We start from the raw sequence: 22,040 nt of genomic DNA on the forward strand, positions 1-22,040 counted from the left end.
TTGACCCCTGATCTTCCCAGGCGAAGACTGGAACTAAATGATAATGGTACACATGCAGCTGTTGCCAAAAACAGCAGCCCAGTACTGGTTCTCCCTGTAACTTCAACTTAACCTGACATCACCATGCTGCATTTCCGTGCTTTCTCACCAGTAGAAACCAATTAATAGCACCTTCCAGCCTACATTCCTATACTGGCTCTCTCTCCTCCAACTTCTGTGTCCACATTTTGTGTTCCAGAGTAGTGGCTTTTGGACACATGATGTGTCCAGCACAGTGTTTGACTTTATATGGGTTGGATCTAACAGGAGTTCCGGGGATGGTTTGGCTATGCATGTATGCCACCTGATTACCATGGCTGGCAGACAGCAGAATGTGTAAACTGGTTCAAGTGAAAAAGCATTGTGCTATATGATATATTTCAATTCTGTTTCTTGTGATGTACCCATGGCAGTCTGTTTACACATGCAAATTATCACCTGATGCTGTAAGTCATGAAGGAACTAGCATGTGTGTTCGAATAATGCCTGGCATAAGATCGTATGCTTTCCAAAAGCTATCTATAAATGCAAAATGTGGCACCTGGTTAGATCTTCAACCGAAACACAAACATGCCTGGCAGTAGTACTTTTTATATTGTACTGCACAGTAGTTAGAAAAATTAAATGTAAGCATATAATAACTGAAAAATAAAATCTGAACTATGAACAGCTTCCTCTGCTAAGGATCTGTGTGGCATATTAAATAAGTGTACATTCAGACCAGTTTTTTCCCCTTCCACTGTGGTCACTTCAAACTGTAACCCCTGAGCTGTGGTGGCTAATGCTATTATTCCTTGAGTTCTCATGCAAGACATGGTAGTTCAGTAAAGGAGTAAAAAAACCTTCCCATGATTTGTCTGGACAAAAGTGTGTTCAGAGTTTCTTTCCAAAATAAATTATTGGCTGCAACAGACAGCTCTGAGCTTGATTTTTATTTTTGAGAGAAGTCATACCAGAAGTAAAGTGAGCATGAATGTCCACATGTTAGGCATGGACATTTGCAGGGGCAAAGCACGTTGGTATAGATCTGTAGGCACATAGCAAAGGTGCTAAGAATTCTCTGTTACAGAAAAAGGTTTCTGTGCTGTCCTGAGTGCCACATCCAGATCTAAACCAAATGTGATCTTCACTGTGATTGACAATCAAACAGGAATAGTGCGTGGAAATACTGGGGATGTGATGGGGAGCATAGCTGTCAACGTTTCCCTTTTTTAAGGGAAATTCCCTTAATCCGAATCCGAATAGGATTCCTCACAAGAAAAGGGGAAAGTTGACAGCTATGGTGGGGAGCGACAACCCATCTGTGTGCAGAGTCACAGATGACTTTGAATTCCATTTTAGAAGTACAAGCCGTGTGTCACTAGTTTCTTTCTTGATTCTGTGGTTAGAGATCTCTAAATCATGGAACTACAGTTCCCAGGGTAATGCTGTTCAGCTGGTATTATAGATATGCCCCATATAATTTGTAAAGCAATAGGTAAAGGTAAAGGGACCCCTGACCATTAGGTCCAGTCGCCACCGACTCTGGGGTTGCAGCGCTCATCTCGCTTTATTGGATTCCAGTGATAGACTGTGGCCACAGATATGATACATTCTGGAGGTTACTTTGTTCTAATTGATATGCCAACGTAAGCTCTTTACTTTCTGCTGTGGGATTTAATATTCCATGACATTTTGGCCTCTGATCCATTGGTTAGTATGCAATATTATTATCTTGTTGGTTATAGGGAATGCGATGCATTATAGCTTTTATTGAACTTAGTTCCGTTGGTGGAAGGAATACTGAAGGTGCAATATACTGGCAGAATTGGAGTAACCAAAGTAATTCTAAATTTCAGATTAACTCATGTGATCAGAATCTGACCCGATGCTGTGAAATAATGGAACTGAACTCCATGATTCAGGGGCAGCTCTTCACAATCCTGAATAAAACAAGCCAAGAAGGTGAGGTTGTTCCAAGTTCTGCATGTATGGTTTATGTGCATATATTTATTACAGGTGATGGTTAGCTTGTGCCCAGATATTTAAAACATTTTATCAATATTTATTGCCCTTCCTTTCTCTTTCGCTCATTGACCCAGGTGGACATTATGCTGGTGTGGATACAATAAAGTCTCGTCTGTTGCCGTGGCTGGGCACTTGTTTTTCTAGCCACACTTGCGGAAGCTCTTCTCACTTGCAGGTACAATAAACTTGTAATTTCCCCCTTTTTTTCTAGAATGGGTAAACCATAAGATAGAAAGGCTTTGATTCCAGTCTTGCGCTTATCTCTTTCTTTCCTTGAGAAGAGATGCAGACAGGGGCTGAGTTGATATTCATGCTTCTAATGGAGGATTATGTTTTAGAGATATACTGTATATCCAGATTTATTGTGATAAACACCACATTCAAGGCAGATATGATGTTGTGTTACAATAGGTTGGATGCAGAGATGCACCCATAGGAAGGTGGAAGGTGACTTTCCTGTAATGTCTTATTGTTACTTTCTAATCTATAGCTGCTCTGTGGAAGTCTTCCATAGTTGAGAACTGTGGCTGTTTTATATTTTTGTATAATGGAAATATTTATACCCCACTCATCTGGCTGGGTTTCCCTAGCCACTCTGGTCAGCTCCCAACAGAATAAAAAAGTGATAAAATATCAAACATTAAAAACTCCCCTAAACAGGGCTGCCTTCAGATGTCTTCTAAAAGTCAGGTAATTGTTGATTTCCTTGACATCTGAAGCGAGGGCGTTCCACAGGCGGGCGCCACTACCGAGAAGGCCCTCTGCCTGGTTCCCTGAAACTTCACTTCTCGCAGTGAGGGAACCACCAGAAGGCCCTCGGAGCTGGACCTCAGTGTCTGGGCTGAACGAAATTTCTTATTGGTGAGGGGCTTATCTCCACATTCAAGTAGACTTTGCTGTATAACAAACGTTGTTGGTAGAAGCTAATTTCTCCCAAGGCTTGTGTTTCCTTTTACTGAATAAAATGCAAGCACTTTATTTAAAATCAGTTTAAGATATATAGAAGATATATCACAATATTTCTGAAACATTAACAGAACTCCCTGCCCCCCGCCCCCGGACATACATTCATTTCTAGCTTTTACACACTGTATTTCTACTTCACTGTAGGAATCACGTGAAAAAGACAGATGGATGAAGGAATTGGCCTGCAACCGGGACCAGGAAATACATCAGCTGGAGAAAGAGCTGAACAGCACTCGTTTACAGCTCAGTTTTGTACAACAAGAGTAGGACAATTAACTATTTTCCATTCATACATTTTTCGTGCACTAAGGTGTCGAACTATAAGGATAAGTAGAATTGCAGTTTTGTGGCTGTAGTGAAAGCCTTTTAAGCCACCACATGGTGGTGAAAAGCTGCTCATAATAATAATAATAATAAATCCACAATGACATTTCCAACCCACCTTTTCCTAACTGGACTTTGATAATTGCATCTTTATCTAAGTACAGTAGTACCTTGGTTCATGAACACCTTGCGACTTGAACGTTTTGGCTCCCAAACACCGCAAACCCAGAAGTGAGCATTCTGGTTTGCAAACGTTCTTTGAAACCTGAACATCTGATGGAGTTTCTGTGGCTTCCGATTGGCTGCAGGAGCTTCCTGCAGCCAATCAGAAGTCGCGCCTTGGTTTCCAAACATTTTGGAAGTTGAATGGACTTCCGGAACGATTCTGTTTGACTTCTGAGGTACCACTGTAATGGCTGTGATGATTCCACAGATGTAGAATAGAGGCATGCCTGTAAACTGCTTATGTGGGTGGGCCACATGAACTTATAAAGCATACTGGACCCCCCAACAGTTCACATTTATAGGATAATTCAACCGGTCCAGTCCCCTTCTGTCAATGCAGCTCAGAAGGTTGTTTCTGGGTCCAGGATACAAGTTGGTGCTACGTGGACAGGTTCCTGTTTTTGGTGCAGAAGTTTCCCAGATGAAAGGGTACTTCTTTATTTAATGTTTTTCCGGTTACAAGCTATAATGTTGACTCGAGAGCTTGAATAGTATTGTATGAGCATGCCTTAGCTCAAAAGACATACGACCAAGTCTTTTATTTCATAATATACCAGTAATGTGCTCTTCAGTGACATTTTAGCTAATCTTAGGTGAATAATGCAATATATCTGTTATACGTTCTCTATAGCATTCTTTTTCAAAATCTGAATGGAATTGGCTTCTTTCACAACACTGGAAATGAATCCCCTAAAGCTTATTTTCACTGTTGCAGCCAGTCAGTTTCTGAAAGTTCATCTATATAGACAGCTTTTCAGTTTAATCTATTGACACATGTTCAAAATGAACTTCAGTGTAGGGAGTGAAATTGCAGTTGCTTTTAGATGTGTGTTCTGTTTCTTGATAGTGTGACACGTTCAAATCAATTACTTCAACAACCTTTGTTGTATCGCTGTCCTTTCACCTTTGTTCTAATAACCACGCACGGTGCTTTGTTTCTTTAAAAAAAATGTTTAGGGGTACTCTCGTTTTCCTGCTCATATTGAAATACTGCCTCTCTATGAGGTCAAACTTAGATTCACAAAATGTTTAGGGATATTCGTCCCCCTGCATCGCTCCTGGAAAAAAAGCACTGATCACACACAAAACAACAGCAATGGTTTATCATGGCAGTATGAAAGAATTGGTTCCCTTTCTCTGTACAGCCTGTGTATGAAAGAAGACGTGAGGAATTGATAGAGTTAATCTATTGAACTGGGATTTGAGGAGGGAGTGTGTATATGATTATTTGTGTGTGTGTGTGTGTGGGCAGCAGAATGAATAAGCAGTGTTGTTCAAAGGTATTTGCCAATCTGAGAAGAATGGACACAGATTTAAGGAATAGTTCATATGCTAGGGTGGATTCTGAGCCTATGCTTTGTATAGATGGTCAAATGTTCACTTTCCAGCCATCTCCAGTTAAAGGATCTCGGGGATCAAACCTGAGGGAGACCACTCCTGGAGTCAATGGGCCAATGGCATAAGACAGGTTCAAATGCTGGTTTTTGAGAGAAGTGACCTGAAATACAGGTGTACAAATACTGGCTTTTGTAAGCAAAATTCATGTAAGTAGGCCTATAAAGGATTTGGCTTTCGCAGTTTATGTTTGGCTGTCCAAATCTGTCTATGCCATTCATAAATGCTTGCATATATTTTGAACTTTGAAATAATAGGGCAATTTTTTATGCCTAGTACCCTGAGTTTGGAATTGGTGTTTGTTGATGTTTACTGCTGCAGTTGTTATAGCTGATGTGCTTATGTGTTGACGGACTGGCTCTGCAGTGTACTTGTTTTTCCAAATGCAAATACCCTTCTAAGATTTTATTTCCTGTTTCGTTGAATGTGTTAGCAGAATTTGTGCCATTTGTATTAAAGGCGTATCTCTGGGTGTTGATTTCTCTTGCAGTTTAGCAGAAGCCCAGGTGGCTCTTGAAGACACAAAGGCCAAATCCGCCACCACTCTTTTGGCAGCAGAGGATGAAATTGTTCAGCTAAAAGCAGAGTAAGGAAAACACGGTGGCTGGCAAAGTTGGTTTTGGATTATCTTTGTGTGGTTGGTCATATAGGTTACATTTTAACATCACAGTGCTGTGAAATGAACATGGCTTGTTGTTGCATCTGAACAAGGAATAAGCCACAGTTTATTTGAACAAGCCGGCTTTGTAACCCAAGATTTGAAGCTGGCTTGTTTTGAAACTTACTGTAGTTAGCAATAAATAGCAACCCTGTGTTTGGATGAAGCAATAAGCCAAATTCAATGGAAATTGGAGGGGGGGGGAAGGTTTCCAAATTCTTCCTCCTGGCTGTGCAGGAGAGAGACCATCTGAGCCCAGGGCTTGCTCAGGCTTGTTGCGACTTGTGCATGTTGTGCTAAATCATGGTTTAGTGGGATGTACAAACACAGCCATTGTGTAATGTTGATTCCCTCTGCCCCAATTTCTGTTGCTCTAGGCCAGGGTATCCCAAAATTGGGTCTCCAGCTGCTTTTGGACTACAACTCCCATCATCCCTAGCTAGCAGGACCAGTGGTCGGGGTGATGGGAATTGTAGTCCAAAGACAACAGAAGACCTGAGTTTGGGAAACCCTGCTCTAGGCAAATGCTGATGAATCTTCCTCATAGCTGTCAACTTTTCCCTTTTCTTGTGAGGAATCCTATTCAGAATAAGAGAATTTCCCTTTAAAAAAGGGAAACATTGACAGCTATAATCTTCCTCCCAGTACCAATTTCTGAAAAAAAGAACTTTGGTTATAATGTCGGTCTTGAACAAAACATAATAATGTGTGGCTGGCCATGCTTAGTTGGTTTACGGTAAGGGGGCTAACTTGTTGCCCTCTGAAAATCACTGGACCCCAACTTCCATCGGCCCTGGCCTGCTTGGCCAGTTGTCAGGGATTATGGGACTTATAGTACAACAACATTTGGAGGGCCACAAGTTATGCACTTGTGGTTAACAATATATTTTGACACTGCAACTTTCAATTTGTTGAGCTGCCATAGTTTTTCCCATTGAATATCGGCCATAACTTCTCAGTGCAAATCTGCATTTCTCTGAATTCTTCTTAAACTATTTCATGGGTGGTGTAGATGTGCCCCCATGGTCTTTAAGCACATCAAGCATTTATACATAGTTTCCTCTGGTTTTCAGCATATCTTTGCCTGGCAAATTGCAGCTTAAGCACATCTTTTATATTTGCAGTAATCTGTGTAGAGAAAACTCAAGTCTATGATGCATTTTGTTTCTGTTCTTCCTGAAGCATGAATGTGCCCATCTAAGAAATCTGAGGCAGTTTGAGGTCAGATGCATGACTCTTTGGTCGTGGTGTCAATGTGCGTAGAAAATCAGTTAGCCATGCCTTGTGTACTGTGAATTGGAATGGTTTGGGTCTTATTACTCCTCAAATCCAAATGAAAATCTCTTCAAGTTACTTTCATTGATGATCTTAAATTAGCTTATCTAAGCTATGTTGCTAGATTCTTCCTGACAAACACACAACACTGTTCTTGTGTTTTAGGTTAGCCTGTTTTTCTATAACTATAACTTGTTGAAAATGCTGCCTGTTCTCTAATATCAGTCTTCAGAGTTGGTTTGCCCCTTTACAAGGGAGACATCAAGTGTAGAATAATTGAATGAAGATAGATCATGTGATATAAATGTATTACATTTGTACATATGCAGCACATGTTTTTGCCATACACTGACTACTTTGAGTACACAAAATGTATAACTTTGTGCTTTGATATTTGTGTGTGTGTGTGTGTGTGTGTGTGTGTTTGAAAGCTGTCTCTTGCTAAAGGGTTATTTATTTACTTAATTTTTTTTAAAGCCTGCCCTTCATAAATACATTGCCATAAAAAGTTAAAAATACAATATCATAAAATAAGATCACACAAGCTCAGATTATTGGTGATCACCCAGTCCCCCCACTGCACCCAGACAACAGTCCCACTTGTGTACAGCCTCCCGTGACTCAGATGTTATGGAGAAGTAGAGCTGTGTGTCATCAGCATGTTGATGACACTTTGTCTTCGAATTAGTGCACACAGTGGCTTCACATAGGTGCTAAACAGCATTGGGGGCAAGGTTGTTCCTTGTGAGATACCACAGCACAAAGATCATGGAGCTGAAACACAGTCTTCCAGTGCTACTATCTGAGTATGACTTTCTAGGTAAAAATGGAACAGTTGTAAAACAGTGCCCTAAATACCCATCACCCAGAGCTGGTCCAGAAGGATGCCATGGTCTCTGGTATCAAACCCCAAAGAGAGATTGAGAAGCAGAAGGAGTCAGGATGAGGAGGTTCTTGGCTTGTAACATATATACCCTAAGCAACTTTACTGCATAATTACATACCTAAACCTATTTTTGTGGCATTACAACTTGAAAAGAGATTTGAGAAATTTCGCATTGCTTTTGGTGGGCAAAAATGGTTGGTTTATATCTAAAATGTACATACGACGAACGTCATTTTGCATTCCCCTTGCTGCATAGTGATCACTCTGAAATTCTTCCTGGTTTCATAAGCTCTTTCAAATAGATTACTTAGTATAGTTTAAAAGCAGGATATTGGTTGCTGTAGAAACACCTATTTTGATCGGAATTATTTTTGTGTGTGTGTGTGTGCTAAAGGCTAAAGGCTTCTCGGGTAAAAGAAGAGTGTGCTTTGAAAAATCTGGACCGGATGAGTGATTATGAGCAGCAGCTTCAAACACTGAAGGATGAGATTGCTATCCTTGGTGCTCAAAAATCTCTTCTCCAAAACAGGTAAGGGTTTTCATCTGATTTAAGTAGCCACTAAAAGCTGTGGGTGCTAACCAACAGAGTAGTACCATTTGCACAAGGAGATGAACTTCCCTCCCTCTCCTCATGCACCTTCTGTGCGCCTTCTAAATCTGTTTTGGGGGTTTTCCCCAGCCCTCCAGAGCAGATTTGGGGAGGACATGGGCCCCTTGGGGAGAGAAGGAAGGGGACAAGTTCCATTGTGTGAAAAGAACTGCTTTGTTGTCTATCGTTCTATTATGGTTTGGCTCCAGAGATGCTACGCTTCAGATTATCTAAGGGGAACTTTCAATATCTCAACTCTATTGATGAAACTGAAAGAAATTGTAGCTCAGAACAGTGGATTATTTCATGATGATGGCATCAGTTTACACAATGCGTTATAGAGTAATGTAAGCAAAGAAAAATACAGGTCTCTCTCCAGGCATAACAACAATCATCTTTAATGAATAAACTGGTTTTGAATGTTCTCTTTCTTTAAATTCTGCTTCTTGAGAGAATAGTCTAAACCAGAGATGGAGAACCTATGGCCCTCTAGTTATTGCTGGGCTACAACTTCCATTATCCCTGACCATAGGCCATGCTTTCTGGGGCTGATGGGAGAGGCCCACAGGTACCTTACCCTTGGTCTAGAACAGCCTTTCTCAACCTGTGGGTCCCCAGATGTTGTTGAACTACAACTCCCATCACCCCTAGCTAGCAAGGCCAGAGCTCCGGGATGATGGGAATTGTAGTCCAACAACATCTGGGGACCCACAGGTTGAGAACTGCTGGTCTAGAACATACATTTGTAAGGATAAAGATCTTCCATTGATGCGATTTTTCAATTTTGTTACAGACTTGCACTAAGCCGATCTCCTTCCCCGAGATCTATCCGAAGCAGATCACCTAGTCCTCTTCCCAAGAGAAGTTCCTCACCCGGAAGAGCAAGACTTACAAACGCCTCCCGACATGCTCGCCTTGTGGAACGCTTCAGTGACATTTATGCTCAGGAACGTTTGGATGCTCAAAGCCTCCTGAGAAGTTATGTCGACGATCTGGAGATGGTTCAGAGAATAATCTACACTGCAGTTGTGGTAGGAAGTGTAACAATATTTCTTTTCAGAATCACTCACATAACCTAGCGGTAGACAAACCTTATTCTTACATCAGCTGGAGTTGACAACAATCAGATGGCAGTCCTAAACACACTTACCTGGGAGTGAGCTCTGTTTAACTCGCTGCGGTCTGAGCAGACATATACAGGGTTGCACTGTCAGTTCATTAGCTTCTCTTTCATTGCTGGAGTTTCTGGCGCCTGGTCTCACTGCTGAAATGGAAAGTTAGTGTAAACCTCTAATATGGCAAGCAGTCTCATTTTAAAAACTTGTACTGGTATAGAGGAGCTTAGGAGTGAATGGGATCACATTTGAAGATAAAACAGAATGGAATTGTGGCTCAAGGCTAGTAGAATGCTTCCACATATACTCTTACAAACTGGTTTTAAAAAGCTTTCTTTATAGCCATATCAGAGAGATTGATCAACCAACTCTGAGTTCTCAGAGGGGAAGCAGACCCAACTCACTCTGTGACTGTCTGGTTTTTTTTGTTATTTATTTAAGAACCCAACAGTCACACGGATGGCAAATTCCATCCAAATATTATTTTGTCTGGTGCTGTTTTTGATTTTAGGAGTTTTTAATCTGCTGTTTATGCCTTGTCTTAGAATATTGCTGAATTGCCTCTTTTGTACAAGTTTCTTTCATCTTTTTTATATATTTCATCTCCTTACCTGACCATGTTCAGTTTTCTTTCTTTCTTTCTTTCTTTCTTTCTTTCTTTCTTTCTTTCTTTCTTCTTTGAAGTGGTAGAATACTTTGTTAGTTTTGCTATACATTTAAATTTTTTTAAGACCCCTGGAGCAGAAGTGATGATAGGTTGCCATCACAGAAGGATATGGTGGCATAACTTTGTGTTGCAAGGACTCAAGGGCTATTATTGGATGTCCAGATGCAAGCTTTGGAGCTGGAGCTGCAGCAGGGTTACTTTATAAGACGAATTATCGCATTGAGGAGCACTTACTCTTCCTGTGAAGTTAGGATTCAGAAAATTTACCGTATTGACCCAAATATAAGCCTCACTTTTTTTCCAAATTCCAACCGTGAAAAGTTAAAATGTGGCTTATATTTGCAGCCTTACGCCACCAGCAAAGCAGCGCTGCTCCCCCTGCCCCCAGGAAGCAGCCCAGGTGCTGTCTTTTTTTTTCTTTTTGAACTCCCTTCAATTTTAAAGGTGCGGCTTATTTGCTGGTGCAGCTTATATTCGGGCCAATATGGCAAATGGCCTCTGTTTTCTTGGGCTTTTAGATGTAACTGTTTTATCATTTGCAGGAGTCTTTCCGTGCCGCAAAGATGGCCTTCAGACAGTTCAAAATGCGTGTTCGAAAGACCCTGTCCCTAAGTTACTCAGGGCCTGAATCACTTGAAGACATGGTCATGGACTACATTGTTCGCCAGGAGGATCTGTATGATGTTCAAGCCAGCGTCTGCGTAAGTCTGTGAGAACATTCTATCCCTTTGCCCATGATATGACTATTTTCCACCTTCCCATTTCATCTCTCTGGCACCCTATCTGCATAACCTAGCAATTCTAAAATATAGACACACTTTTACTCTCGTAAGATTGAATGTATTGGCCTCGGCTGTACTTGAGGGACTATTCCAACAGATTCCACACGAAAAACGCTTATGTCCCTGTGGAGATGGCAGTACCAAATCGGTGGCGCATGTCCTTCTGGCTTGCACTCTTTACAAAGACTTGAGGAATGAGGTTATCGCCTCTTTTATTTTCCATTCTGGGACACCCAGCCACTGCCACAGTGTCCTTTCTCTTGAGAGATCAAGATGAGCAGATGACAGCAAAGGTTGCAAGGTTTTTAGCTGGGGCAATCAGTATAAGATCCACTATTTGACTATTGATTCAGAACCCTAAAATGTATTTTATATAATTGACTTTTTATTTCTATTCTTTGTATATCATATTGTTGTTTTATTGCTTTGGCCAATGGCTGATGCAAATAAAGATTCATTCATTCATTCAAAACATTGTATCCTACCAATGCTTTGCTTAGCTTAATGAAACTTGAGAAATGTGTAGATGATACCTTCCTGCCACCCTGCTCCCAAGAAACCACCAGTGAACACCATGTACATATGACAACTTGCATGAGTAGGGCAATTGTCACTTTGGATACATTAATTGTATTCTCTCTCACTTACAAAATTTCCATAAGTTCAGTTTTGTGTATTTTCTAGAAAATGAACCGTTTCTGTCCCTTTCCTTTCAGGAGGTCATTCGTGCAATGAATATCAACCCTAAGATTTCCTTCCCACCGGAAACCGATTTTATCATGATCAGCGGCTTAATACGCGAGTTGTGTCGCGTCGCCTTTTCAATGCAGACTTTGGATCCTCCACTTGACATTTCTTTTGGTACGGATGGAGAACTTTTCAGCGAGTACAAGTGAGTGGAATGAAAGTATGCGGTCTTGTATTTCCAGTGGGAAAAATAAAGTGTGCCAAAGTCATGGCAGTGCATAAGGATAGAAGAAGAGCCTGCTGGATCAGCCCAGTGGCCCATCGACTTGCATATCCTGTTCTCACAGTGGCCAGCCACAGTGCCTATGGGAAACCTCCAAACATTTTGAAAAGTAATTGTGATGATCAGATTAGATTTGTAGGTTTGCAGGAAGTTTTGTAAGGGGAATAATTTGAATTATTGCACTATTGGATGAAAAGGAAGATGTTAGTTAAGATAATTAAAGGCAATATGAATGTAAGAAATGCAGAAGAAATCATAAAAATGGGAGATCATCAGAGGTGCTGATGGAAGTCCAAAAGATTGTATAAGATGTGAAATTTTGTGGAATGTAGGACAATTAATATGTTTTAAAATGAAATATATATATATATATATAAAAGAAAAGCTCTTACGAAACAAACAAACAAACAAACAAAGGAAACCCCCAAACAGGATTTGAGCACAGGAACAACCTCTCCCCTCTTGTGGTTTCCAAAAGCATATTCAAAGCTTACTGCCTCCAATCATATGTCAATTCTGTTTGCACATGCTGAATTAGAGCTAATTTCAATAATAATAATAATAATAATAATAATAATAATAATAATAATAACTTTATTATTTACATCCCACCCATCTGGTTGGTTTTCCCTAGCCACCTTGGGGGGCTTACAGCATATATAAAAACATAGTAAAACATCAGACATTAAAAACTTCCCACATCAGGGCTGCATTCAGGGGTCTTCTAAAATTTGTGCAGCTCTTTATCTCCTTGACATCTGAAGGGAAGGCGATCCACAGGGAGGGCACCACTACCAAGAAGGCCATTTGCCTGGTTATTGTGGATGTTATTTAATACAGTCATACCTTGGAAGTCAAACAGTTTTGTTCCTGAACATTTTGGCTCCTGAACGTTGCAAACCTGGAAGTGAGTGTTTCAGTTTTCGAACTATTTTTGGAAGTCGAATGTCCAGCAGGGCTTCCGATTGTCTGCAGGAGTTTCCTGCAGCCAATCAGAAGCCGCTCTTTGGTTTACAAATGTTTTGGAAGTTGAACGGACTTCAGGAATGGATTCTGTTTGACTTCCAAGGTACGACTGTAGTTATAATAAGTAATTAGAAACTTGGCAAGGTGCATTCTATTGTTAGCCACTTTGTACGCATATGATCAGAGGTGGCCTGAGCCACATTGTGTACGTACATTGCCGCTCAGGACCACAATGTCTCAAGGACCGCCTCTCTCCATACAAACTGACCCAGACCCTGAGATCATCACCTGAGGCCCTTCTTCATGGGTCTCCTCTGCAAGAGGTCTGGAGGGTGGCAACATGAGAATGGGACAGGCCTTTTCTGCAATGGCTCTCTGTTTGTGGAATGTCAGCTCTTTTCTGTGAACCTCTCTGAGACCTCCAGGTATAGGGTGGTATATAAATTCAATAAATAGTAATAATAATAAAATTACATATCCTTAGGTACCAGGCAAAAAAACGTTTCTTTATAACCAGGCCTTTGGCTGATTTAACATTCTATGGCCTTTTAAATGTGTTTGTAGGAGGGGGTGTTATTGTTATTGTTTTATTATGTATTCACCTGATTTTTTAAAAAGATAATTGGGATAGCTCCATGTGCCCTTGTTCTGAATTACCGGAAAGAAGATGGAATAAAGTAACTGCAAGAGGAGCATGTGGACTGCTAACTCTGTTGTAAGCTAAACCTCTTTGCACCTCACCAGATACCGTCGCAGCTACGACTCTGAATTTACAGCTCCCTTGGTGGCCTATCATGTATGGCCTGCTCTTATGGAAGAAGATACTGTCCTGGTGAAAGGAGAGGCAGTCACAAGAAGAGGCGCTGTGGTAAGTATTCTTCATTACTCTGGTTAAGATTTAAACTCATAGACTTGGATCCTAAGTTGCTTCCCAGTAACGAGGCGGTGATTACTGCCAACTCCTCTTCCCTCTGCAGGCCCCTGCGACATATCCCAAGCCATTCCCAAAGGCCCCTGACCTCCAGGAGTAGATTTGGGGCAGGGCACAGGGCTCTGCAGAGGGGAGAAGGAGGCTGAAAAAGCCCTGCTCTGTGAACATGAGCTTTGCTTTATTTACAGAAGCAAAGTTTGGGTCCAGGTCATAGATTCCATCCCAGAAATGCCTGAATGAAGCAATTCACAAACTGGCTGGTATTCTGAAGCACCAGCTCCTTTCCATGAGTAGTATTCTTGCCCCTATGCGACACCCTTCTGTGTGGCAGACAGAAGGGCAAATCCATGAGCAGAGATCTGTTTCTGTTTGCAAATTCATCCCACCGATTGGCTGATTTATGTTGGAGATGTCTTTATTTATTTAAAGCATTTGAGGCATTTATATACCACCTAGTTACAGTCGTATCTTGGAAGTCGAACAGAATCCGTTCTGGAAGTCCATTTGACTTTCAAAACATTCGGAAACCAAAGCACGTCTTCTGATTGGCTGCAGGAAGCTCCTGCAGCCTATCGGAAGCCCCGTCGGACGTTCGGGTTCCAAAGAAAGTTCACAAACCAGAACACTCATTTCTGGGTTTGCGGCGTTCGGGACCCAAAACATCCGAGTACCAAGGCGTTCGGGATCCAAGGTATGACTATATTTGCATTTCTAAAAGGTAAGGGTAAAGGGACCCCTGACCATTAGGTCCAGTCGTGGCCGACCCGGGGGTTGCAGTGCTCATCTCGCTTTATTGGCCGAGGGAGCCGGCATACAGCTTCCGGGTCATGTGGCCAGCATGACTAAGCCGCTTCTGGTGAACCAGAGCAGCTAACGGAAACGCCGTTTACCTTCCCACTGGAGTGGTACCTATTTATCTACTTGAACTTTGACATGCTTTGGCAGGAGCAGGGACCGAGCAACGGGAGCTCACCCCGTCGCAGGGATTCGAAGTGCCAACCTTCTGATCGGCAAGTCCTAGGCTCTGTGGTTTAACTCACAGCGTCACCCGCGTCCCTTCATTTGCATTTCAAGTTGTGTACATAAAAAACATCCACAGAAAGCAAGGAGGGGGCCTGATTAATGTCACTTGGGACAGAGTTCCACAGGCTTAGAGCCTCTACACCAAACACATTGTTTCTAGTAGTTACAAGCCATGCATCTAAGCTGTGGGGGACCATCAGCAGAGCTTCCCTCAAAGATCTGAGTGATTGGGCTGGAATATAAGGTAGTCTCTAAGATATCCTGCAACTTGTACATTAATACAAGAACCGTGAACCTTACCCAGTAACATATGGGCAACCTATGGCCCTCCAGCTGTTAACTGAACTCCCAGCTCCCATCAACCCAGCATGTTGTGGATTACACCAACAGTGCTTTAGATTATGACACTGACATTGATATGTTTCTTATTAGTCAGTCCCTTTCATGACTGAGCTGAGAATATGCTTGGAGCAGTTATCAAGAAGTAGTCCCTTCCACCAATGTAGGCTGTTATACTGCTTTGCACAACCTGTAGTTCCAGTGGCATTTCCACAGGGAGCTGAGATTTCAAAGGGGCTTGTGTATGGAACAACTCCCAAGAATATAATAATAATAATTTATTTATACCACGCCCATCTGGCTGGGTTTCCCCAGCCTCTCTGGGCGGCTTCCAACAAAATATTTAAAATACAATAAAGCATCAAACATTAAAAACTTCCCTAAACAGGGCTGCCTTCAGATGTCTTCTAAAAGTCAGATAGTTGTTTATTTTCTTGACATCTGATGGGAGGACATTCCACAGGGTGGGTGCCACTACCGAGAAGGCCCTCTGCCTGCACATGAGGCCTTAACTGGGAAGCACGTTAGAGTCATGCGAATCCAGCCTTTTCTTTCAGAGAGCAGCCTTCCTCTCACATAATGTAACCACAGTGACTGCTGCTTGCTTAATATACCTTTTCTCATATTCTATATTTTGTTTCAGTGGTCTCAAAGGGGTAGAAGCAGAAGCCGCAGCCGAAGCCGCAGCCGCAGCTGTAGCTTGAGGCCCCTCTCTCCTAGTGCAGGCCACTCCCGACATTTGGTAAAGTAGAATAGCCTGATCAACATAATAATCCAAGATAAAAACAAAGCCAGTGGTAAATGAGAGGTTTTGCAGAAAGGGAAGGGGGCTGAGGAGGGCGCTTATGCCCCTTTATAATTTGAGCATTGATTGATGAGGGCAGGCTCAGCATGGTAAAAGCTTGGGGATTTACTTGTGAAGGAGGGGAGTATAGACAGATGTGTTTGCCAATCTATACAGGAGGAGCACAAGCCTAACCCTCAACATCTGACTGTGAATGCCTAAGAATATTTTCTTTTTGGAGAACATGCTTGAGAGAGGGTAGCGGTGACTCAGTTTGGGGTATGTTTGGAGGAAACTAGACCAATTTCAATCCAATTTCAGGCATGGTCATAGTACCAAATCTGCCTTGTTTATTCTGGCTGATGACATGTATCTGGAAAGAGAGAGGGGAATATAGCCCTTTATGTTCTTTATCTTTCTGTGGCTTTTGATATCCTTGGCCCAGTATCCTTCTGCAGCACCTCTGGGATGTGTGGTTTGGGGGAGGCACTGTATTACGGTGGTCCCACTCCTTCTTTTTGGGGCTGTTTCCATAAATTAATTATGGGGGCCCATTTTTTGGTGCCATGGGAGTAGCCCTGTGGGGTTCCAGCTTGATCCCCACATCATTTAACATCTGTTTGAAACAGATGGGGGTTGTCATCGTGAGTGAGGTTTCCTCAATATGTGAGTGATGCCCAGCTCTATCGCTCCATTTCACCTGAGATCAGGAAATGTGGTTCAGTTGCTAGACTGGTCCTTGGAGGCTTGCATGGGCTGGATGTGGGCCAATGAAACTGAATCCTGATAAGAAAGTTCTGAGTTCTTAGGTCCAAGGGATGGGGAGATTTCTTGTTCCAGGCAGGGTTTCACTCTTCTGGAAGAAGCAGATAACATAGCTTGGGATTCCTACTGGATTCAACATTGCACAGGTGTCCTCAGTGGTTAGGAGTGCTTATGGCTGGTTCACCAGCTATGGCCCTTTGGGATACAGATTAATTGGTCACTGTACTCCATGCTCTGGTAACCTCCAGACTGGATGTTTTAACAGAGCTGCAATAGTTACCTGTTTGTTTCCAGGCCCAATTCAAGCTGCTCTCATTAAGACTAAAATATCTGAAAGGCTGCCCCCTTTCCTACAGATCCTCTCAGGTGTTAGTTTGGAAGAGGGGGTCCTTTTGGTAGTTCTAACCCCAAAGGTTCAGGTGGTGGTGGCCTGGGTGAGGGCATTCTCTGTGGCAGCCCCTATGCTGTGGAATTCTCTCCCCACAGAAGGGTATCTGAAACCATCATTGTATAGCTTTTGTCCTATGCTGAAGATGCTGTGGTTTTTGGCCCATGAGAGAGATATTTTTAGGACCCACCCTATTCTTCTAGTTGCAAATTGTTTTAACTGATTTTAATATTGTGTTGTAATAGTGTTGTAACTTTTTCCGGGACTATATGGTCAAGGGTGGGTAAGAAAAGTAATAAAATAAATAAGTAAAAGATCAGCATTCGTGAATTAATCCATGAATAAAAACACTGGGTGTGCTCACTGCATGTGTTTAGACCTCACGGCTGTTTAGGCTAATGGATTTGCCATTCTGTAATTTACCATTGATGTTGTGCATACTATATGCACATATGAAATAGGGAGCCCTCTGCTCCTTCAAAAGCTTCTCAGCACTCCCTGAATTTAATTTTAACAGTATATGTATAAATAAAGGTAAAGGTAAAGGTACCCCTGCCCGTACGGGCCAGTCTTGACAGACTCTGGGGTTGTGCGCCCATCTCACTTAAGAGGCCAGGGGCCAGCGCTGTCTGGAGACACTTCCGGGTCACGTGGCCAGCGTGACATCGCTGCTCTGGCGAGCCAGAGCTGCACACGGAAACGCCGTTTACCTTCCCGCTGGTAAGCGGTCCCTATTTATCTACTTGCACCCGGAGGTGCTTTCGAACTGCTAGGTTGGCAGGCGCTGGGACCGAGCAGCGGGAGCGCACCCCGCCGCAGGGATTCGAACCGCCGACCTTTCGATCGGCAAGTCCTAGGCGCTGAGGCTTTAACCCACAGCGCCACCTGCGTCCCATACAATAGCACACTGCTAAATCCTTGTGACTCAAGCACCGCTATTAACAGGCTGAATGTTCTTGTCTGTGGCGATGAAGGCACGATGTGAGGGAATAAAAAATGGATATTCTTCAGCAATGTTAATCTATGGTCTGGTTTAACCAGTCATATCCTGGATTAATAAACCAGAATATGTACGATCTCTGTGCACATGCCCACAGCCTCTTTACCCCTCTGTTCCCACAAGCAGGGGAATTAACTGGGAAGCTGCAATTAGCCATCATTTTTTTCTTATGCGTGAACTGGGATCTATGGTTATTGACTTCCAAACAATGCAGAATCCACATACCATCTTCTTTAAATCATGGCTTCATATCCTGGTTTGTTTGGAAGCCATTATCCATAGTTCCTAATCTATACATAACAGGAAGTTATGCTTATCTTCCTGGGTTGTTTTCCTGCTTCAGTAAAGGGAGGAGCAAATGAGTTACGGTATATACAGGTTTGTGGAGCTTGTAGATATCCCATCTTCTTAAGTAATAAAGCCACATTAGCATGGAAACCAAAAGCAAACCAGTTAAGCAGGGTTTAAGCCGATTTGTTGTTCTCCTTAATTTGTAAATTGGATTACCTCTTATTTTAAGTAATGTTAACCTGGTCCATTTCTCGCACATATATATGAGTTGTTATTTATTTAATCTGTGTTCCTCCCTCCGCTTTTTCCATGGCAGGCTTGGCACAGCTAAGCCTCTCTTCCCCACCCCTTTTGTCTCCTTTTGTGAGGAGGCAAGGAAAGCAGGAAAAACTAGCATGTTTACTTACAGTTGAGGTTTCCCCCGTGAGACCCAGGAGCACCATTCTAGTTTTTGGCCTGCAAGCTTGTACCATATAAGGGGAATATTGGTTGTTACACATATCATAAAGTGAAGGAGAATTGCACAAGATTTTAAGTAAGTGGAGGCCATTTTTGAGTCCTGCCCAATTCAAAAATGGCCTCCATGCAATGTTGGCCATGTGACAGTCAGGACAGCGCCTTTTCTAGTGGCACTAGGGTAGAGAGATCCTAGGTTGTTTGGGAAGATCATATGCTGTTCCTCCTTCCCATGTTGACACCGCTCCTCCTGCAAACTGGAGTAATGTTGATCTGGGAAAGAACTGCAGTATGTAAAGAGATTTTCTCCTCCTTCAATGTGACCAAACAGGTCCCAGATTACCCTTCAAATGTGGGAAGAAGCCTCACTGCAGTGTAAGAAAAGAGTCTAAGTTCCCCAGTGGTATTAGCTGTATTTAGCTTCTACAACATAATGCCTTTTTAGAATGAGTTGGGAGGAATCAGACTATGTTAATTTTCCCTGTTTTGTGTGTCTTTTAGCGATCCCGAAGCCGCAGCTCTTCCCCATTAAGGAGCGGAAGCCCAAGTAAGTGGGCCTGTGCAGAACTTAGACGATCATGGCTTTGAAATGCTTGAGCAATCAAGTAAAGAGATAATGTAACAATCTGCAGGGTGTTCTTTTACATATATACATATATATAAAAAACCAGAACACATTGGTCTTCATTTATGGGATTTTCATTTATTTTTTTTATGTTGTAGACAGACTTCTGGTCTTTGTTTATAGAATTATTTCATCCAAATTGTCCCAAACCATGACGCCTTCTTCATATTTGTTGTAATTATACAAAATCTTTGGTGGTATCTTTTAGAGCTGCCTTTCTGGAGACTAATGATCTCTCAAAGCTGCAATCCAGCACAGATCTAAACACAGAACTAAACAACACTTACTATAATACTTAATATAATTGGCTCAACCTCTAGGATAAAAGCCACTTCCATTGCCATCACTACTGCTGCTAGCCCTTTAATTGACTGCAGATTAACCCAAAGTGCTTGTGTTCATGCACACACATGTGTACCTAGATGTAGAGAAGAGCCAACTCCACATTCATAGGCCTGCTAAGGTTGGGTAACTTTCTCCACCCTGAAACAGTTTTTCTTTACTGTTTTCTGCCAGATTGACACCAATGGGGTGGAGGGAGAGGGAAATATGTATGCTTGGGGTCCAATCACACTCCATAGATGTGTTGGGGAAGCAAGGGAGCTTTTAATCCAGCAGATACAAGGCTCTCCCAACACAATCTGTTTGAGCCCTTAAAGGTAAAGGGACCCCTGACCATTAGGTCCAGTCATGACCGACTCTGGGGTTGCGGCGCTCATCTCGCTTTACTGGCCGAGGGAGCTGGCGTACAGCTTCCGGGTCATGTGGCCTGCATGACTAAGCTGCTTCTGGAGAACCAGAGCAGCGCACGGAAAGCCGTTTACCTTCCTGCCGGAGTGGTACCTATTTATCTACTTGCACTTTGACATGCTTTCGAACTGCTAGGTTGGCAGGAGCAGGGACCGAGCAACGGGAGCTCACCCTGTTGCGGGGATTTGAACTGCCAACCTTCTGATTGGCAAGCCCTAGGCTCTGTGGTTTAACCCACAGCGCCACCCGCGTCCCTGTTTGAGCCCCTACACTGCTGCTAATTGCTCTATGCCTGCAGGGCTTTTTGTGTGCGCATCAGGATTTCTGGGGTGGACATGCTTGCCTTGTTGGCCGAGCTGCCACCCTCAAAGAGAGGATGTTATTGGATCAACTTAGCCAAAGAATGTCTGGATTGCCAATACAGTCCTATCTCGAAGTCCTTTGATTGCAGACGTTTACCCCCCAAAAAAGTTACATACTGAAATATGTATTTTTCTCCAATAGGAATTTAGGTTAACTGGATATGCTTTTTTGATTCTGTACATCTGGATCAATCTGCTTCTGTGGTGCCGCTTCCAGTTCCGAGAGTACCTCAAACCTCACTTAAAATAATGTGAACAGCAGCTTTGAATCACTCCAAAAGGAGAGTGAATGGGGATTGGTGATTATTAGTATGGGTGGTTTTGTTTTTTTTGGGTTTTTTTGGAGGGGTTTTAAGGGAATGAATGCAACAAATCTGATTAAAACTTGCATAGGCATTTTTAAAAATTCGTTTGATTGTTAAAACTTGTTTACACCACTCTTCTAGCAACGCTTTCAGGAAAATAGTTACTGTCACAAGGAGTGCAGTTCCAAGATAATCTTTATCTCACAATGATACACTTAACAAGACTGTTAAGTATTCAGCACTATGATACATTGAGGCTACCACTTAAGATACTGTACTTGGTGCTTATTTAGGGCTCTGATGTGAAGTTAAGGTCATTAAAGTCCCAGAAAAATCAGTGGGATGTAGACATGCTGGGTCATGCCAATAAAAGCTGTTGGGACAAAGCACAGTCATAAAAGCATAAAATGTGGTTAAAGTGTTTGATTTTGAAATTACAGAAAAAATAACATTTGTTATTGTTATTTTGAAGATTATATTCTGGCTGGTCTGTTGTCCAGTTGTAACATTTGGTGCTGATAACAGTGTTTTTCTTCCAAGAGATTGGGCGTTTCTTTCTCTTCTATACCCCAAGACTAAAAGGAACACAATGACTGTTTGAGTCCTTGTCCTTTTACATATAGCTAAGGTCCACATGGGTCAGAACATTATTCTAAATGAGACCAGTCTCTTATTTCTGATCCCGGACATGGTGCTTGAGCAAAATTGTGGAATTTCCTTTTGTTACTATAAAACAGAATGAGTTTTGCATGGTTTTCTTCACTGAAATTATTTTGCCCTCTGGAAGAAAAATCTAGTCACATTAATTAATCCTTTGGTTTCCATAGGGAGTGTATTTACCTTCTTCCCAGTTTAATGTACTTTGTAATTTTGGCAAATACTGCAAAGTTTACAGTAATGTTGCAAATTCCCCATTGCCTGCTTCAAATAAGTGATAGTCATGTAGACCAACTGAAATTGCTCTTCCACCACTGGTTTACATGATCTGGGCTCCATCCAATAAAGCTCATTGAAGAAATTAACTGGCAACCAGTTTAAGCATAAGAAAAACTCACCCTTAATTATGGCAATGTAAACATTGAAATTTTACACCAAGATAAATTTAATAGAGAGTTGCAATCATGTTGTATGATAAGTCAGGCATAGGCAAACTTGGC

At 42.1% G+C, this 22,040-nt stretch overlaps 1 protein-coding gene and 1 long non-coding RNA gene across 7 annotated transcripts in view; both read left to right on the forward strand.

Moving 5' to 3' along the window:
• SPATA18 (spermatogenesis associated 18) overlaps nucleotides 1-20,966 on the forward strand; it is a 22,542-nt gene extending 1,576 nt beyond the window's left edge. For 2 of the 6 annotated variants that reach the window (XM_079990048.1, XM_079990052.1), the window contains 11 exons: nucleotides 1,878-1,983; nucleotides 2,121-2,221; nucleotides 3,157-3,275; nucleotides 5,447-5,542; nucleotides 8,170-8,304; nucleotides 9,158-9,395; nucleotides 10,689-10,847; nucleotides 11,645-11,820; nucleotides 13,609-13,732; nucleotides 15,801-15,899; nucleotides 19,343-19,466. In XM_079990048.1, coding sequence (XP_079846174.1) covers nucleotides 1,878-1,983; nucleotides 2,121-2,221; nucleotides 3,157-3,275; nucleotides 5,447-5,542; nucleotides 8,170-8,304; nucleotides 9,158-9,395; nucleotides 10,689-10,847; nucleotides 11,645-11,820; nucleotides 13,609-13,732; nucleotides 15,801-15,899; nucleotides 19,343-19,429 — 1,440 coding nt within the window. In that variant the 3' untranslated portion in view covers nucleotides 19,430-19,466. Of the gene's footprint in view, nucleotides 1-1,877; nucleotides 1,984-2,120; nucleotides 2,222-3,156; nucleotides 3,276-5,446; nucleotides 5,543-8,169; nucleotides 8,305-9,157; nucleotides 9,396-10,688; nucleotides 10,848-11,644; nucleotides 11,821-13,608; nucleotides 13,733-15,800; nucleotides 15,900-19,342; nucleotides 19,467-20,720 lie in introns of those variants that run through there. The other 4 variants (XM_079990049.1, XM_079990053.1, XM_079990051.1 and 1 more) reach the window with 4 other exon arrangements.
• LOC307223769 overlaps nucleotides 1-22,040 on the forward strand; it is a 301,182-nt gene that overhangs the window by 142,545 nt on the left and 136,597 nt on the right. The window lies entirely within an intron of this gene.

This window comes from Podarcis cretensis (genome assembly GCF_951804945.1).
Source record: "Podarcis cretensis genome assembly, chromosome: 9".
NCBI lineage: Eukaryota > Metazoa > Chordata > Lepidosauria > Squamata > Lacertidae > Podarcis > Podarcis cretensis.